Source organism: Petaurus breviceps, unplaced genomic scaffold, assembly GCF_028583685.1.
Source record: "Petaurus breviceps papuanus isolate PSGF00001 unplaced genomic scaffold, PetGlider_PUasm1.0 90879, whole genome shotgun sequence".
Classification (NCBI taxonomy): Eukaryota; Metazoa; Chordata; class Mammalia; order Diprotodontia; family Petauridae; genus Petaurus; species Petaurus breviceps.
Window position 1 is genome coordinate 8,907,050 of NW_027187368.1, and position 19,817 is coordinate 8,926,866.

The following is a 19,817-nucleotide window of genomic DNA, read 5'->3' on the forward strand; positions in this document are numbered from 1 at the left end:
TATCCTTGACATGAGAATGTGATGCTCAGGTCAGTTTCAATCAATCAACATGCACGTCCTATGTCACTGCTCTGTCACGGCACAGTGGGGGTGCTATGGGTGATAAAAGCAAGGAGAAGGTATGGCCCTTCTCTTTTTAGTACAGGAGAAAGAACATTGGCTTTAGAGTAAGACAAGCAAGGTTCAAGTCCTATTTCCAATACTATCTGTGTGACCTTGGGCAAGTCACTTGGGTCTCAGTTTCCACATCTATAAATTGAAAGAGCTGAACTAGGTGGTCTCTGAGGTTCCTTCTAGGTCTCACTCCATGGTCTCATGATGTGCTAGTTCAGTAGGTCAAGACCTTGCACAGCTGAAGTTGTATGACAAAATGAGAGCATGTTACAGATTTGTGCCAGATTTGTAACCAGAGCAAAGGAGCTAAAAGGGGCTGTGAGAAGAGATAGAAGACTGGTCTGGAGCAGTGCAGGAAGGAAGGCCCTTTGAAGGTGGAAATAGCCCCTAGTACAAAACTTTTGCATAGATTTTGTTATTGTTCTTGATCAGCCATTTTAGTCATGTTCAACTTTACATGACCCCATTTGGGGTTTTCTTGGCAAAGACTCTGAAATCGTTTGCTATTTCCTTCTCCAGCTCATTCAACAGATAAAGAAACTGAGGCAAACAGGATCAAGTGACTTAGCCCGGGTCACACAGCTAGTAAGTGCCTAAGGGAGGTCAAATTTGAACTCAGGTCTTCCTTACTCCAAGCCCTGTGCTCTGGCCACTGCTGCCACCTAGCTGCCCACTTTTGCACAGAATTGGTGCATAAAGAAATGTGAATTGAAATAAATTGCATTCAGTTTTGAGCTAAGCTTTGAAGCCAGGGCACGGACGCAGTTGGTGGAGAAAATGAGAAAATGCTTAGCAATATTGATGAAGTGTTTCATATGTACTTATCTGAGTCTTACAATAACCCTTTGAGGTAAGAAATAGTTATGTTATTATTCTCACTTTATAGAAGAATAAACTGAGCGCAGCTTAGAAATTGTAAGTGACTTCACCATGGTCACTCAGCTGATAAATGTCTGAGGTGGGATCCAAAGCCGTATCAGTAAAATGAAGAGGCTGGACCACCTTTCATGTTAGAATGGAAACAAGGCTGATTCTGAAGCCATAACATCATAATTCAGATTCCATTTCTGACAGTGACTACCTGTCAGCTAGTCACAACATCCCAGTGCCTCAATTTCTACATCCTAAAATGAAATCTTGTACTATATAGCCTCTAAAGCTCCTTTTAGCTCTGAATTCTATGCATGAGTTACTTCAGGATAATTGAAATTAATAAAGAGAAATCCTATGTATGTTTAAATATGGTTCTCAGTGAATTAGGGAATACTACTAATTTATTTTCTTAATACAGTTTCTAGTAAATCTCCTCAGAGGGGTTTCAGTAATACCTCCCATTTATAGAGTACGTTAGTTTTACAAAGTTCTTTCTTTTAAACAACACTGTGAGGTTAGTAGTGTACCCCATACAGCTATGTGGTGCCACAGGGAGAGTGCTAAGCCTGGAGAATTGAGTTCAAATGTTGCCTTAGACATTTCCTAGATGTGTGACTCTAGACAAGTCACTTAACCTTTGTTTGCCTCAGATTCCTTAACTATAAAATAATACCTAACTCTCAGGGTTGTAGGGAAGATCAAATGAGAAATAATCAGTGGTATTCCAAATAATTTCTGATGTCTCTTGAAACTTGAACATTCCCTGATTTTATGAGCTAATGGGTTTCACATGTTAAAAATTAAGAGGAATATAATGGGCCTCTTAGATCACCTAGTCTAGTTCCTTCATTTTACAAATGAAGAGTCCCAGAGAGGACAGACAGTTTGTCAAAGGTCACACAGCCAGTTGATGGTAAAGTCAGGACTTTGAACTCTGGTCTCTCAGCTCCAAACTTAGTACTCTTTCTACTATGATGTTGCTTTTCTGACACTTAGATGCACATAGAAACTAGTATGTACCTGGTACTATACTAGATATTGCAGAGGATTAGAGCAGAAGCATATTTGTTTCCTGCCTTTAGCAGCTAGACATGTTCGGGGAAAGTAATATTCACATATTGGAAATAATGAGAAAGTATAAGACCAATGTAGCCTGTAATTATTAATGTAAGACCTTGTTTTCTGATTCTCAGAATGACACTGGAACTATTCATAATTAGTATTCTTATTGCTAATAACAATTCTAATAATATAATAGTGCTTTTTTTCTTTTTCAAAAATAATTTTCTGTATTTAAAAAAATCTACTCTCATTAGATTTTCATATCAAGCCTGTGAGCTTAAAGTAGGCTGGGCTGACACTATCAGCTTAAATGAGAAAGCAAAGGTCATGAAGTGACTTAACCAAGCTTACACATTAAGCTGGTGATAGAGTTGGTACTAGAACCCAGGTTTCTCAACTTCCAGGTCCATTTTTCTTTATATTGTGTTACTTATTATATGTTATTATGACATTCATCTCAGCTAAGTCTTGCAGGAATTATATTGTCATTTGGTTTGAATATCTTTGCCCTTTTCATATGTCCTCAAATCCTTCCCTGACACCTTTCAGAAAATATATGCTCCCATGAGCCTTTGCTCTCACATACAGACTTTTTATTTGAGTTGCCAAAGAATTGCAAAAAAATATTTTGAAGCAGAAAAGATAGTAGCTGGATGGCTGCTGCCAATACCTAAGATCTTGAAAATTCCAAGTTCTAGAGGAAGAAAATTCCAAGGTTTTAACAAGGTTTCCAACTTGGGTTGAGAATGTTACTAATTAATCATGCTTCTGTGCCAGCCCTGTGGTATTTTTTTTTTAATTTCTCATTTCCTTCTTTCTGTCCAGGCATTCTGTACTCTTCTCTGATGGTGGTGCCATTTCTATTTCTTCTTTCTTTTATCTTTATTTGAATGTTCTCCACCATGTCTTCCTCTTATTCATTGGTTCCTTCATATGATCATAAATCAATAGACTTTTGAATCAAGGAAGACTCATTTTAATTTCTAGAGTCACCAGTGGCACAGCTCTTCTCTGAGATATTTGGGTTCATGAGGACTCATATCTAATCTTGCGGGGCTGATCTCAAGATGGGACAGTTTCTGTCTACAACTCATTGACTCCACTCTATATGGGGGCAGGAAAACATCCTAAGTAATGTTTAGCCATAGTTTGTGTTTAGATTTCCTTAAAAGTGGGTTGTAACATCCCCACTCTCTATACTAGAATTAATTGTTCAATATGGGGATTAAGTAAGGGACAGCCTTTGTAACCTGTAACATAGAAACTACATGAGATACAAAGACCTCGTTAGAGTCCGTTAAATAAAACAGAAAAATAAAGCACTCTAATGGCCCATCAGACCTGTATACCCTCCCATAAGATGGAAGATAAACAAACATTTTTCATTCACATCCAAGCAGTTCAAAGCAATATCACAGAAGGTTGGCAAGGTCTAGGTTTCCTGGTCGCTCATGCTTTTGGTTTTATAACTACATGGAAATCTTTCTCTTCCTTTCCCTCCCTCCTTCTCTCCTTCTTCCTTTCTTTCTCTCTCTTCCCCTCTCTTCCTCCCTCCCCCTTTCTCTCCCAGAAGCAACTGTTAAGTCTTTTGTGAAGCTCATGCCCAATTTTCAATTCCAAGAACTCTTGATTTCTTGGGAAATTTAAGCTTTGGGAATTTAGAATTCAGAATTACCCACAAAGTAACCCCAAGGTTGGGAACTAAAAAAATATTTAGAATTGTTAGTCTCCAATTGTGTGTTTAGAAAAGGAAGCGAAAAGCAAAAGTATATAACCAAGAACTGGAAAAGTAGGAGCTCCCTTCTCCGGCTCTCCTGGACAAGCACAGGCTACCTACTACGTTCTCCTCCTGTCATGACCATCTAATATGTGTGAGTCAGAGGCAGAAATTCCTTCTCACCCTTTAGTCCTTGCTACCTCTTTTACTCTATCTGGAAATCTAAAGTGAAAAAAAAAAGATGAGCTGAACATGCTGTTAGGGTGATTCTCTGGACAAGAGTATGCACCCCTCAGACTTCCTTCTTTGAGGCAGTTTTAGTTACCGAACACCAGCCAGAGGAGCTCCCCAGAACCTCTCAGCACAGGACTAGGCACATGCCTACTTCCGTGGAAGGTCTATGTCATGTATTCTCATCAAGTTGATTGGGAGGATGTCTCAAATTTGTCAGTTGCTTCCCTGATCAACTCCTCTAACACTAATTTTCCTTGACTGTGAGTAAATTGCTTTTTCTAACAATAAGATAACTCACTTCAGGAAAGCCAGGTAAGAATTTCAGAGAAATATCAGAAATACAATGTAATAAGCTTCATGTGTAAATTGATACTAGTGGAAACACCAAGGTAAGGACCCAGAAGACTCGGGGATTAAAGCCTGGTTCTTTGCTTGTTACCTTTGTGATCTTTCCCAAATCACTTAAACTCTGTATGCTTTAGATTCCTGGCATCACTCAGCTAGTAAATGTTAGAGCTGGAATCAAGACCCAGGTCTTTTCTTCCTTCCTGGTCCTGTTATCTTTCTACAAAAAACCGTGAATCACTAAACACAAAATCCCAGACATCTGAGGAGTTATTTGCAGTGAGGACCTTTGAGGTGCCCCTTGTATCCCACCTCTACCTTCTCTGCCTATTGAAAGGGCATCCCTAGATCATAGGATGTTGAATTTGAAAGGCTCTTAGAGATCATCTCTTCTCAGGCTTTATTTTACACATGAAGAGACTGTGATCCAGAAGGGCTTGCTCAAGGTCACACAGGTAGTCAGTGACAGATTAAATCCAAAGTCTTTTGACTCTAAATCCTATGTTCTTTCTGCTCCATATTTCTGTATCTTCTCCCAAACTACAAAAGAGTTTGGAAGTGGCCATTCTGTCCCCAAAACCCTTGCCATGAAATATGACTCAAATTCATTCTTCCAGAAAATGAAAATTCATAGAATTATAGATTTGGGGATAAAAGGGACCTTAGAACCTAGCAAGTGCAGCCCTTTCATTTTACAGATGAGAAAAGCAAGGCATAGAGTTGTTTAGTGACTTGCCCAGTCAGTAAGAGTCCAAGATAGCATTTTAACTGGAGACTTAACACTAAGAAATGCATCTGAATCTTCAACCTTTGTAAATTAACATATTAAACTTTCTACTGTGTGGGTTTTTACTTTAATCCAATGTATTCTGTATCCTGGGATGGTTATTTCTTTTCCTTGGATTCTTATTGCCACCATACATATATATTTTACCCCAAGTGGTCCAGAACTACCACGTGTTGCTCAGTGGCATAGTTTAAAATGTTACTTCATCTTGTGCAATGCAATAAGTTTATTTTGTTTTTCTTTCTTCATTGAGAGGCAGTTTGGTGAGAAAGAGTGATAGGCCCAGAGACAGGAAGACCTGGATTGGAATCCAAGCTCTCACTTTTAGTAACAGTGAGACTATGGGCAAATCATTTAACTCTCTGACCCTTAATCTCTTTCATCTGCAAATGAGAATATTAAATATCATATATATTATAAGATTTCTTAAGGCAAAGTTACAGTGTAGTTGGGGGTAGAGGGTCCTCATCCTTACCCTTCAAATTATGCCAACTCTCCATTAAGATGACATTGCCATTCTCCAAAATGACTCTTTGTCTTTCTTGGAGGCAACATGGCACAATGAAATGCTTGATAAGGTGTCACAAAGACCTGGGTTTCAACCCTGACACTAGTTATGAAATCATGGATTAAACCTCAAGGGGTTATAGAAATGCACACAGTTTTATTATTAGTAAGAGTAGTACTATGCTTTCACTTGTTCCACGAGAAACCCTGTGAATGGTCCAAGAATTTAAAATAGGTTATTTTGGAGAAGAGGGAAATTAAATTTGATCTGTTGAAAGTCTGTGAATCTAGGGAAAGCAAACAATGGGAAATTCCACAATTCTATTGTTAACTCTTCCCTCTGGTCTAAAAATGTTAGAGAGACAAAGGCCCCTCTGGTAGTGGGTAGAAGAAATGAAGACTCCACACTGTAGGACTAAGCAACCCATAGTTGCCCTAAAGTGTCCTGAAGATCCTAACCTGGAATTATCTAGGTGTAGCCACACCAAATCCTACATGGTTTCTGCCCACACTTTCCATTCTTTTTTTTAACTTTCTGGAGAGGGGAAGGCAGAGCAGTTGGAATTAAGTGACTTGCCCAAGGTCACACGGCTAGTACATGTTAGGTGTCTCAGTCTGGATTTGAACTCTGGTCCTCCTAACTCCATGGCTGGTGCTCTATCTACTGTGTCACCTAAGCGCCCCAAAACTTTCCATTTGTAAACTTATGAAGACAGGGCCTTCAGAGTCCTCATGCTCTCATTGTCTCCTTATACTGGTATCATGAGGAGCTGTCTTGTAAGCTTTTGTAAAAATCCCTTTAGAAATGTGAGAAGTTATTGTATTATTTCCATCATTTCTTTGGTGTCAGTGGGACTGTAGAAAATGATTCAATAATAACACTAATGAATAATACTGGAGAGTCAATGTGGCATATGGATAGAAGACAGGAAGAGCTGAGTTCAGGTCCTGCCTCTGATATATACTGGCTACATGACCATAAACAAGTTACTTAATCATTTAGTGCCTAGACATCTCTCTAAGATAAGAATTTAAAAGTGAATGCTGATCTGTATCTATGGAAGGAATTTCCACATTGGAAGTTACCAATATTAATGAAATCATAGGTCTAGAACAAGAACCTATTTATATAATAATCTCATTTAATCCTGATTATACCCCCCTGCAAAGTATTATAGGTGTCATTACCCCCATTTTGCAGATAAGGAAAATGAGGCTGAGAGAGGTTAAGTAATTTATCCATGATTTCATAACTAGTGTCAGGGTTGAAACCCAGGTCTTTAGGACACCTTATCAAGCATTTCATTGTGCCATGTTGCCTCCAAGAAAGACAAAGAGTCATTTTGGAGAATGGCAATGTCAGCTTAATGAAGAGTTGGCATAATTTGAAGGGTAAGGATGAGGACCCTCTACCCCCAACTATGCTGTAACTTTGCCTGAAATTCCTAGCCCAAGGGTAACTTCTAAAGGGCCTTTTAAGGAGATTGATTGAATGGCATTAAAGCAAACAAACAAACAAAAAAAACTACCCATCATTGAGTACAGGGATGATTATCAGTGGACCCTTTGGGAGGGACAATAGATGAACAGCATGAGAGCTGCACTGGTGCCTATTAAGTCTTTAAAGAACCATAGTAACCACTAGGCAGATCCCCAGTGGACAACTCACAAGGAGACATGGACAAGAATAAGAGAATGGGAAGGCATGGATAGCTGGCAATCTGTATCAGGGGAGGGAATGTGTGCATCTGTCATGTAGTCTATCCATGAACATATATAAGTAGTCCGTTACTCATCATGGTCACTCAGAAGACAGCAGGGCCCTGCCGTGACTCAATGTTTTCCTTCATTCTGCTCCTGCCTATTCTCAGAATATGAGTTAGAAGGGATCTCAGAGCTCACCTAGGTGCAGAATATGTTCTATAACATCCCTAGCAAGTGGTTTTCCAGCCATTGCTTAAAAGTCTCTTATGGTGTGGGACTCATCTATTTTTATAGAGTTCTCACTTGGGAGATATTTTCCCTTATATTGAGTCAAAATCTGCCTTCTTTCTACTCCCCCACATACCCTCTTCTTTGTTCTTCTGTCCTCTGGGACAAGTCTGGGGCAAACAGAGCATATGTGGTTATGCCAGTCTTCTGTTCATAAATCTTCAGGGGTTCACTGTTACCTGCCAAATAAAGTTTAAACTCCTCTGCCTGGAATCCAAGGTCCCCCATAATAGGGGTGATACTGCTCTTCCATATTGATCATGTCGTACTTTTATCTACATACATACACTATGCTTTAGCTAGACAAGCCTCTGCATCCCATCCCGACTCTCTGTTTCACTCTTCCCTCCTCACCTCTCTTCTACTCTCCTTCCTTTGCCTCCTCCCCTCCCCTTCTTTCCTTCCCTTTACTCCCTTCCTCTCCTCTTCTCTTCCCTTCTCTCATCTTTTCTTTCCTCTCTACTCTCTTCTACTCTCCATCTGTCTCTCCATCTTTCTATCTCTATATCTGTCTCTGTCTCTCTTTCTCCCTTTCCCTCTCTCCTTCCCCTCTCTCTCCTTTCCCCCCGTATAGATATATACATATATATATATATATGTCTCTGTCAATCTGTTTTTTCTGTCTCTCTGTCTTCTACCCCATCCCTATTTCTCTGTCTCTTTCTATCTTTGTCTCTCTTTGTTTCTCTGTCTTTATTTCTCTGTTCATGCTTTTCCCTATATATGGAATACCTGTCCTCTTTGTTTTTGTTTTACTCATATCTATCTGTAACATACCACCTCCTCCATGAAGCTTTCTCTGATGTCCCAGACTGTAATGACGCTTTATCCCTCAGAACTCATACAAAACTGGTTCATAGCTTTCGAATGCACCAGTTATACAGTCTCAGTTATGATAGTTCTTTATGCTTCTGATACCAGCTCAGTAACTCTGTGAGAGCCAGGATCATGTCCCATTTCAACTCTATCTCTCTCCCAGGACCTTCCACAGTGTTCACTCTAAGCTCTCACTAAATATTTGCTGTTTTTGTATTTGAGTACACAGACTGCATTAATGCATTATGGTGTAGGACACCGAGTGGAGGTAGACCAGGAATAACAAATAATGAAGATAAGTTTTACTTTCATCTTTTAAAAATCACTTTATAATTTTTGCCCAGGGCTGACTCTGTTCACCCATCTTTTTAAAAATCATACTAACCTCCGTGGGCCTCAATTTGCTTATCCATAAAAAGAGAGGATTGAATGAGATGGCCTCTGAGGTCCTTTCCTGGTATATTTCTATGTTCCTATTAGCCTTGACTTTCATATATTCCTGTGCCCCTCAACTACTAGGACCCTCACCATCCAGGGAATCCCAGCAGGTCCAACCTATAACTACATCTGTCACCATTTGGGTTGGGTCTTCTTTTTCTTTTAAATTGCTTTCTCTGGCAAAAAATAAAATCTGTAAACCACCCCAAATTACACTTGACATAAGCTGTGTAAATATATATCCACATAAGCATATGTTAAATGGCTCTTGCTTCATGCTTTTTAGAGCCAAGCAGCATATAAAATCATTTCTGATGCATGGTTCTGATCAGCAGGAGTGAGTCGCAAATGTCAGTGCATGACTGCAGCTGCAGCAGTGTGAATTGTGTTTTTTTCTTACAAAAGATGGGGAATACAATGGGATCCACCCTGTTAAGTCTGGCTGACTTTGCTCAAATTTTTCCAGCCTGATTGTTGGTGAACTTGTGAACTGATCCAACCGTTCTAGAGAACAATTTGGAATTATGCCCAAAGGTCAATCAAACTGTGCATACTCATTGATCCAGCAGTACCACACTAGATCCATATCCCAAAGAGATCATAAAAAAGAGAAAAGCAACTGTGTATACAAGAATATTTATAACAGTTCTTTTTGTGTTGGCAAATAATTGGAAATTGAGGGGATGCCCATTAATTGGTGAATGGCTGAATATATGGTATATGAATGTGAAATACTATTGAGCTATAAGAAATGATGAGCAAGCAAATTTCAGATAAACCTTGAAAGACTTACATGGACTGATTCTGAATGAAGTGAGTAGAACCAGGAGAACATTATACACAGTAATAGCAACATTGTCCAATGATCAACTATTATTGACTTAGCTGTTCTTAGGAATATAGTGATCCAAGACAAGTTCAAAAGACTAACAGAAAATACTATCTACATCCAGAGAAAGAACTATGGAGTCTCAATGAAGATCAAAGCATACTATTTTCACTTTTTTGTTTTTTTTTGGTGACTTTTCCTTTTTGTTCTGTTTCACAACATAACTAATGTGGAAATATGTAAACATGATTGCATATATATAATATAACCTATATCAGACTGTTTGACATCTTGGGGGGGAGGAAAGAGGGAGGGAAGAAGAAAAATCTGAAACTCAAAATCTTATAAAAGATGAATGTGGAAAACTATCTTTACATGTAATTTGAGAAAACTAGAATACTATTTGCCCCCCCCAAAAAAAAAGATGAAAAAAGCAAAAAAAAAAAAAAGATTCTCCAGTGTGGACATAGAATTATGGACATAATTAGGCCCCTCTAATTGACTGTCTCTGACCTTAGAACTCTTGCAGTCACACCTCTGGCCCCCTTTTTGACTTTATACTCCTTGAGAATCAAGCACCTCATCTATTTACCAATCTAAATCACTAGAGATGGTGGCATGGGAATCCAGGACTTTTGTAAATGACCTAGCCACCAGCCAAGTAGCCAACAACCTTACAGCACAGGGTTTAGATATGAAAAGGTATTCAGAAATTATCTAATTCACCCCCTTTGTTTCACTGTTGAGGAAAGTGAACCCTAGAAAAAAAGCAAGTGACTTCTCCAAGATCACATGGGTAATGTCTATAAAGAGTTAAAATTTGAATCAAGTACTCTGATTTCATTTCCTGTGCCCTTATCACTTTCCAATATGACTGCTGTCTAAAACTTTAGGTGTGTGCGAGAGGCTATATGTATAATATAAAGTGAACTTTCTCAAATTCCAACCCTAGTACTCAGTGTCCAATTGAGAGTGACAATTTTATATACCTTAAAAGGTAATGAGCAAAACAAGGCAACAAATGCTTTTAACTTCCTTTTGATTTTCATGTAAGAATGGGGGAAAAGGGATAAGAAATAGCAAGCTCTGTTTTTCAGTCTAAAAGTATTAGATCCTAGCCAGAAATGCCCTTTGGACATAATTCCAAATTGTTCTCCAAGGTGATTATAGACTTTGGAGAATAGCCATGAGGAAAAGGGAATTTACCACCATGTTCCTTTAGAGCTTAAGTTCCTTGACAGCAGAGACTGTCTTTTAACTTGTTTTGTATCCCGACACTTAACAAAGTGCCTTGCATTTAGTAGACATTTAAAAAATTCCTGCTAAATGAATAAATGACCTCAGCTGCTATCTACTCTAACCCATACCTAAAAGAAAAATCACCTCTACAGCATTTCCAGAAGGTAATCATCTACCTTTTGATGGAAGAGCTCTAATGACAGAGAACCCATAACTTCCAGAAGAGCTACTTGGAAATTATAAGCTCTTTGATGGCTGGGATGGTTTTTCTCTTTCCTTTCTTCCTTTTTCACTTCTTTCCTTCTCTCTCTCCCAGCCTTCCTTCTCTACCTCCCTTCCCTCCCTTCTTCCTATTCTTCCTTACTTTTTTCTAGCATATAACACAGTGCCTTAAATTATATTAGGAAATATTTTCTTACATTAGTAATAAATCTACCTCTTTTCAATTTTTACCCTCTGTGTATAGTCCTGCCCTCTCAAATCCAGCACAATAAGCCTAATCCTTTTTTCTCCAAAACAGATCAAATACTATGCAGCTGTTGTGACCTCCATACATCTGCTCTCCTGCATAATAAACATTCCCAGGTCTTTCAAGTGATCCTCATATAGAACACGGCATAATAGAAAAAGTTCTACTGCTTGGATTCTATCTACCTAGGCTTTGCTTCCACCTCTGTTTCTAACTAGCTGCATGATCATGAGAAACTCATTCCCTTCCTCTATCCCCAGTTTCCACAACTGTAAAATGAGGGAGTTGGAAAAGAAGATCTTTAAATTCCCTTCCAGTTCTAAATCTGTGATCTCATAGTATGAGGGAGTTTGTGATTTTCTTTGGCACAGGTAGTTCTAATATCAAGAAAAATCACAAATTACTTGATATATTCAAATATATGTAAATGTGTATATGCATATGTGTGTATGTATAACCCCCCTCCCCAACCTCACAGAGTACTCTGCTTCTCTCTAATGGATTTATCAGGGGTGGCTATGTGGCACAGTGAATAGAGCACTGGCCCTGGAGTCAGGAGGACCTGAGTTCAAATACAACCTCAGACACTTAACACTTACTAGCTGTGTAACCTTGGGCAAGTCACTTAACCCCAATTGCCCTACCTTCTCCCCTCCAAAAAAAAAAGGATTTATCATATTTATTTATTATATAATTTATTTATCATTTGTCACATATTTATCATATAATTTATCTCATATATAATATCATATATTATCACATATCACATATGTTCAAACTCCATAAAGGCCCATGTCTCTCCCTCTGGTGAGTCAGGGCTTTGAACATAATAGCCACTTTAGTGTTTGATGAATGAATGAATGAATGAATAAAAGAAAGAAACATGGGTGACAAATAACCTTCTCACTGCACAACTCTGTTGACAAGATTTAAAACTAATTACAGGCTGTCTCTTGCTGTTATTTTACTATTTTCTATGGTGAGTCATCTCTCCAACACAACTGTGAGCTCCTGAAGAGTGGACACAATGTCTTATACTTTGCTTTACATCTCATAGTTTCTAACGCTCTGCTGGACACATTTAACATGTGTATGAAAACATTAATGTATCTAGTTGATAAGAAACAGAGAAATAGCTTTACCAGTTTTTGTATGTTTTAGGCAGAGAATCACCTCTAGGCTCCATAGCCAGATCCTGCTCTCCAGCAGAGCCCATGACTATGATTTATTTCAGGACCTGATTAATGGCCTCTTCTTCTGCTAATCCTGGCCCATTTCCTCCAGATGTGTGTGACCCCCATATGGGCCAGGAACTGGCTTGGAGGTGCTTTTCTTGGCAGGGCTACCATATGAGCTGCCATTTGATTTCCCCAGTCATTTTTCAGAAAATAACCCCCCCTGTATGTCACTGCCACAGCAGATCACAAATTGAACTGCAGCTGAATTGACGGAAGGTTGATTAAAACTCACTGTAATTATGGGCTTGAGGCTACTCTGGCCATACAAATCAATGCTGGCAATAACTGATGGAGACCAGGAGAAGAGCTCCGTGTGTGACAGCTGCAGAATGGGACTGGGGGAGGGACCACTTCCTGCCCCCACACAGGGACCCTGCACCAGAGATCAGTGTCAGCTACATGAGCAGGGTATCATATGGGAGAACACGCAAACAGAGCCCGCCACATCTTCAGTTGCACCTGCCATGTCATCTTTCCCCTGCTGTTATTTGCAGATTCTACTATTAAGAACACGACCTATATCGCCTGGGTCATATGAACAAGCACAGGAACACCAACAATGAACTTTTCTGTAGCTCCTTTGGTTTACAAATCACCTTTTATAAAATTTCATATGATCAAGACATGAAAAAAACACTTTAGATGACTTAATCCAACTTTTTAAATTTTTTTTTGCAGATGAAGAAAGTGAGACCTAGAGAGGCTAAGGGATTTTACCAAAGTCACAGTGGTAGCAAGCATAGCTGGGAGTCAATCCCAGGTCCTCTGAATTTGAAAATTCTTACTTTTTCCACTAATGTGAAATAGATAATAAAAGTGGTATTGGATTCATCTTAGAGATGGGAAAGCTTTCGTAACTAGATATGAAATGACTTGTCCATGTAACTTGCACAGGTAGGAAAGTTCAGAGCTGGAATTTAAAGTCACACACTTATGGAATGCTGGTGTTAGAAGGTACCTAAGTGGTACCTTTTCTAATCTGTTGTAATCTTTTCTAATTTATATCTACAAAGGCATCCCCACAAGGCATATTGGACACAGGGTGTTTAACCCTTTGCTTGAAGATCTCCAGTTAGAGGGAATTTGCTTTTTAATAGCTCTATCAGGACATTTTCTTGAGACAAAACTTACATTTTCAAGGTCACACAGCTAGTAAGTGTTAAGTGTCTGATGTTGCATTTGAATTCAGGTCCTCCTGACTCCAGGGCCAGTGCTCTATTCACTGTGCCACCTAGCCACCCCTGATAAATCAATATTGTCTCTTCTGCCTGTTGTCCGGGTCCTGCCCTGTGGGGAGAACCAGAAACAAATCAGATCCTTCTTTTACATAGCACTGCTCTTCAGACATTTGAAATCCAGTAAAACTCCTAGAGGCTTTTCTAGGAAACTGCTATTTAACATGCCTCTCCTATTTTGTACTTGGGAAATTATTTTTTGGACCCAAATGTAAACCTGACATATATTCCTATTGAATTTAATCTTCCTGTGTTCAGCCCGATGTCCTGGCCTGTCGACATCTTTTTGTATCTTGCCTCTGCCATCCAGTCGGCTAGCTATCCCTCCCAGCTTGGTGTCATCTACACATTTTATGGCATGTCATCTTTGTCTTTATCCAAGTAATTTCACTAATAAAAATGATGAACAGTACCGGGCCACATACCAATCCCTAGTGCACTGCCAAGTTGAAATGGAACCACTAATAACTTTCTTATTTTGATTATTTAACTCCCTCTGAATCCAATTAATTAAATTATTGTTTAGTCTACAGCTTTTCATCTTTTCCACAAGAAAGGAGGATAGAAGATATGGATTGGATCTAGGATTTCATTAGTAAGAGACTTTTCAGTTAAAGATTCCCTTTACCAGTGCAGGTTAGCACCTTCTTATCAACTTAGATTCATAGACTTTCCTGGAGCTCTGAAAGGTAAAGTAATTCTCCCATGGTCACATTGTCAGTAAGTGTCAGAGGTGAGTTTAAACTCAGGTCCTCCGGGCTCTGAGGCCAGCCCTAGCATTCATTATATCACCCAGTCTCTATTACACAAAAAGAACAAAATCAATCAATAAATACTTAAGTGCCTACTATGCACCAGGCACTGTAATCAAATCCGGGTCTGCTTATTCCAGCCTCAGCACTCTTTGTATTAAATCAAGCTGCTCGTAATTCATTTATCTTAGAATTGTGTCTCTGCTAGAGTCATCAAAGGGACAGGGTAGTTATGATCCTTAATGTCAACATGAAAGGTTAGGACTTTCCCTGAATCATCCATTATGAAACTGTCATTCAGGAAATTATTAGAACCTTCTGGGATTCTGCATTGTAAATTGAGAGACCGCAGTGTTGTTAATGGGAAAGTGCACTGCATGTTGAATCAGAAGATCTGCATTCAAAGTCTAGATCTTCCCAGTTCTCCCTGTGTGACTTTGGGTAAGTCATTTCCTCTCTTTAGGGTTCCATTTCACTACCTGTAAAATAAGAGGATAGAGTTCCAGCTCTGATTCTGTGTTCTTGTAGGCCCTTTGTTTACTCTCCTCTGTGAGAAGTAGTCTGGCCTTATATTTGTCTCTAACTCTTCCCTCTTATCTAAAGAGGAGAACTCTGTAGGATTATAAACGAAATAGAAAAATTATGGATTTTAATCTTGATGTCTTGTAAGATTTTGTGAATAAACCTATATCAGCCACCTTCATGCTCTTAGTGACTTCATCTTCTTTTTCATCTTTTGGTCTTTCCACAATGCCTAGTCCTTATGGCAAACAGACCCTTTCCATCCCCATAAGGAACTTGAGTAAAGTTCCAATCTCTCCCAAGTCCCTGTGAGCTGATTAGCTATAGACAGGAACATCCTTGCCATTTGAACTTGGATAGAATTGGCATGTTGTAATGGAAAGAGCACTAAGTAAGAAGCTAAGAGATTGCCAGGGCTCCAGTGCTAACTTTTCCACTAGGTAGATGATGCTTTCTGACATTGGTCAAGTTTCCTCTTCTCTCTGGGCCTTCCTTTCCACAACCTTGTAATGCTCATTTATATGGCTAAGCTCTCAGGAAATCCTGAAACCCCTCATAAAAATGCTGCTCTGACTGGCAGGTAATACCAGATTTCTGTCCGAAACATCATATCTAGCAAGGATACAATTATTCTTCACAATAAAGTTTACTACTCACCCCAGTCAAGTCAATGAACTCATCAACGTGGATCTTGTTATTAAAAAAAAAAGTCTTCTCTGAAAACATAATCACTTCCATTGCTTTATTGAAGTCTGATTGCCACTGAGGAAACTCCTGATTTTCCTCCCCAGTCATATTTATTTCTCCGATGCTGGACCCTCATCCCTTCTGTATACTTCTTTTCGTTCATCAAGCTTCCACCTTCCCTTCCATCTTCCCCCACCCACCCCTCTGAAGTTTAAGTTTCTATTCTAGTCCCTTTGTTGGCTGCTGAGTTTTTTCCTAAATAGCCAGTTCTTAGAAAGTCAGGCCAGGCTTTTCTGCTTATAGCCTCCACAGGGATCCCTCACCAGTTCATTCAGGCCAAAGGAAAAGTTGCTGCGGTTTTCCCCATCGTCATTGTTGCTATCATTGTTTCTTCTCTTCTAATTTCCTTTTCCTGTGTGGAGCAGCTGGCCTTCATGCTTGCCTCCTCATCCTGGGGGGGGGGAGGGGGGGGAGAGGGTAAGGAGAAGCTGTTCTTTACAAATGTTACACTCAAAGCAATTTGCATCCCATAATTAATGAACATTAAAATGCACATTTAGAAACAGAAACAAATGGCTGTGCAGTGATTAAAAATCAGGTTATGAAAGGAGAAAGCAAACTCAGGAGGAAGAGAGGGGACAGACAGAGACCAAAGCTAAGCTGAAATATTGTGGCACTCCTCCACGCAAGGGCTGCCTATGATGTTCCCCAAGAAACATGTGTTCCTTCTCTGTCTTAAATCATAGTCTGTTCTCTTGAAAGAGGACTTACCAAACCCTGTGCTTTGGTTCTTGATGCTCAGGCTGCACTACTCCTGTCAAGTTGCCTGTGTGACTGTGGGAATACAAAATTATTTCTCTGGTCTTATTTCTTTGTCTGTAAAAAGTAGGGTTTGGAATAGACAAGGGATTCTTGGTATTTTTTTTTTGGTCACAGGCCCCTTTGGAAGTTTTGTGAAGCCTATAGACTCCCTCACAAAATAATGTTGTCAAATCCATAAAGTAAAATACATAGGATTGCAAAGGAAAATAATTATATTGAAGAACAGCATTGTTTTTTTGCTTTTAAGTTCACGGACCCAAATTTAAATATTGAACTAGATGATTTCGGAGGTGGTTGCTGTAACATTCTATGTCTTAAGACCTCTTCAAGGTCCAGTATTCTGTGCTTTATCCATCAATGCACTAAGGTCTCATCACATTCTGATATATTATCTTCTAAGGTGTCTCCAACTCTAGTACTCTATAAGCCTAGGTCATCAGCCAAAATAGAATGAAGGAAGTCAGCATGGGAGTGGGTGAGGAGAGTTCATTGCCTAGCTGATAAAAGTTATTTGCCTGATCCTAGGTCTGAGATACTTCCCATTGCTTGATAAAAAGGCAGCAGGACTGTTTCCAGGTTTTGGTCTCTCAGTGACCCAAGGCAGGCAGAATGGGCCTTTGGCCACACACTAATGGCCCACTGGCCAGGAATCCATCATGCCCTGGTGGCTTCTGTCCAGAGATGAGCCCTACAGGAGCAAGAGATCTCCTGAACTTTTATTAATATGTATGGCATTTCACTCACATAGAAAATTGATTTTCTTTTTTAAGCACCAAATGTAGCAGTTTTATAACCTTTCTTCAGCTTGACAGAGGCCATTTATAACCTGCCTTCACAAGCACCTGTGTCGGCTTGAGTCAAACTCATCCTCAGAAACTCTATAATGCATTTTTAATTGTGAGCTGTTCTGCTATGCAATTTATTTTCCAAAAGGATTGACCTTTTTTGTTTGGGCTTTTTTTTTCCGGTTGTTCAAGGACTGGTGGGAAGGGGGAGGAAATAGCAGGAGTGAGGCAGAAAAGGAAAGCCATAGGAAAGAGCATTTAAATTTGGGAACTGTCATGGCGGATCAGAATGGTCTGGCTGTGGGTTTTAATATTTGTGGAAAAACCAGCACCTAATTTCCTCTTAGAAAGCAGGAGAGCATCAGATTACATTCCTTCTGTCCAAGATGTAAAGGATGGGTTAACTGCATAAAATTAAAGGAAATAAATAATCCCCATATGCAGAAATCTTAAAGGCATATGAAGTTATCTAGTTCAATGTCCCCTTGCCCCACCCCACCTTAAGCATGAATTCATCCTATAACATCCCTGACAAAGTGGACCATCCTGTTACTCTGAATATCCCTGAAGTCACAAGAAACTCACTACCTCCTGAGACAGTCCAATTCACTGATGGATAGCTATGATTCATGGGAATTATTTATATTGAACAAAAAAATCTACCTTCTTATGACTTTAAACTTTAAGTTTCGCCTTTTAATTTAATCATCCTCATCATGGCCTTTGAGATATTTTAAGATTTTTTTGCTTTTGCATATTTAAAAATCTTCTGTTATTCAATTTCTTGGAGCAGAATGGTCTGTTGGGGTCTATTTTTTTCTTTTATCCCTCTCTCTCAGCATCAACAGATATTTAAATTGTGTCTACTATGAAGCATAGTATCTACCCCAACATAACGTACTATAGGTGGGAAGACAAATCATATACCCTTAAAAAAACTAACCATTTAGATAGTTAATGCAAAGATCCCAGTGAATGGCTTATGTCTTAGAAAGCATGAGCTATGGAAGTACTGAAGTGGGAAAAGTCACTGTCAGTCATGGTGGTCAGGGAAGGCTTCATGGAGGAGACAGGATTTGAATTGAATGATGTTTCTTTAATTGCTTAGCATGCATACTTGGCATTTGTAATAAAGATAATTTCTTCACATTTAAAACAGTGCATTTTTCATTCCTCATGCCCTATGCATGTGAAAGGGGTGACTTGCTGTAAGAGGATGGATGAGCCAAGTATCCCAAAAATGCGAATTTGACATGCTCTTGTTGCTTCACTATATCCTTTGATTTTTTTTACACTTTCATCTAGGAATAAGTAGGTTCTGGGCCTCCCCCTCCCCCTTTCATTTTCCAGGTTGTAGAAGGCAGTTCATACAAGACTGTCCTTCCAGAGCAAAGAATGAATTGTGTGCTGAATTTACCACTTAATAAATGTGTTAATTTGGACAGGTCATTTCTTGTCTCTAGACCTGTTTCCTCATTTAAAATGATGCATCCCACATCTCCATTAATTTGTATTAATTGTCCCACTTGCTTGTAATACACATCCACCTAAACTCTGACCCTTTAAATCCCTTGTGTCTTCAAAATTCTTTTCAAGAAATGTGAAGCTTTTCTTTTTTCCATCCTGTACCTAGTGCCTTGTGTTCAAAAAATTACCTTGCATTTATTTTGTATATGCTTTTTTTATATACAAACTGTCTCCCTCACTAGAATGTAAGATGTTTGACGGCAGGGACTGTTTCATTTTTGTCATTTTATCCCTAGTAGTTCCTGGCACATAATAGGTGCTTAATATATGCTGGTTTGATCAGTTGATTGGGTGACTGATTAGGTGATATCTAAAGTTTCTCCTAACTTTAATGTTCTGCATCCTGAAGATATGAGAAATTCTGATACTATTGTGTTACAGTGTTTTCTTTTCTAAGGTTCCTTCTAAATCTGCAGTTTATATACTAATACTCTGTGCTTTTTGGCTTCTCCTATTTGTAATACTCAATGAAGTTATGAAGGATACCCTTTTATGTCCCCAGTCTCCAGAATTCTGCTTTCTTCTTGCAGTGCCCAGAAGAGCTGAAACCAATGAAAGATGGTACTGGCTGCTATGACTATTCCAAAGGGATTGATTGTTCAGATGGTTTCAATGGGGGTTGTGAACAGCTATGTCTGCAGCAGACGCTCCCTCTGCCCTATGATGCCTCTTCCAGCACCATCTTCATGTTTTGCGGGTGAGTGTTTTTGCCAAGAGGCAGCAATCTCCATTATTGCTACAAGATAATCTATTTTATGCACAGCTGTCAAATTTATAATCTTAGAGCACAGTTCTGATCAAGTTACTCCCTTATTCAAAAAACTTTA

At 39.2% G+C, this 19,817-nt stretch overlaps 1 protein-coding gene and 1 long non-coding RNA gene across 3 annotated transcripts in view; one reads left to right on the forward strand and one right to left on the reverse strand.

The window, feature by feature from the left end:
* ASTN2 (astrotactin 2) overlaps positions 1 to 19,817 on the forward strand; it is a 1,158,830-nt gene that overhangs the window by 616,540 nt on the left and 522,473 nt on the right. For both annotated transcript variants that reach the window (XM_069073820.1, XM_069073821.1), the window contains one exon: positions 19,521 to 19,687. In XM_069073820.1, the coding sequence (XP_068929921.1) occupies positions 19,521 to 19,687 (167 nt within the window). The remainder of the gene's footprint in view (positions 1 to 19,520; positions 19,688 to 19,817) is intronic.
* Positions 15,617 to 19,817, reverse strand: part of LOC138150402 (uncharacterized) — a 113,407-nt gene continuing 109,206 nt past the window's right edge. Inside the window, exon 4 of the long non-coding RNA XR_011165564.1 lies at positions 15,617 to 16,307. This is a non-coding gene — a long non-coding RNA (uncharacterized lncRNA). The remainder of the gene's footprint in view (positions 16,308 to 19,817) is intronic.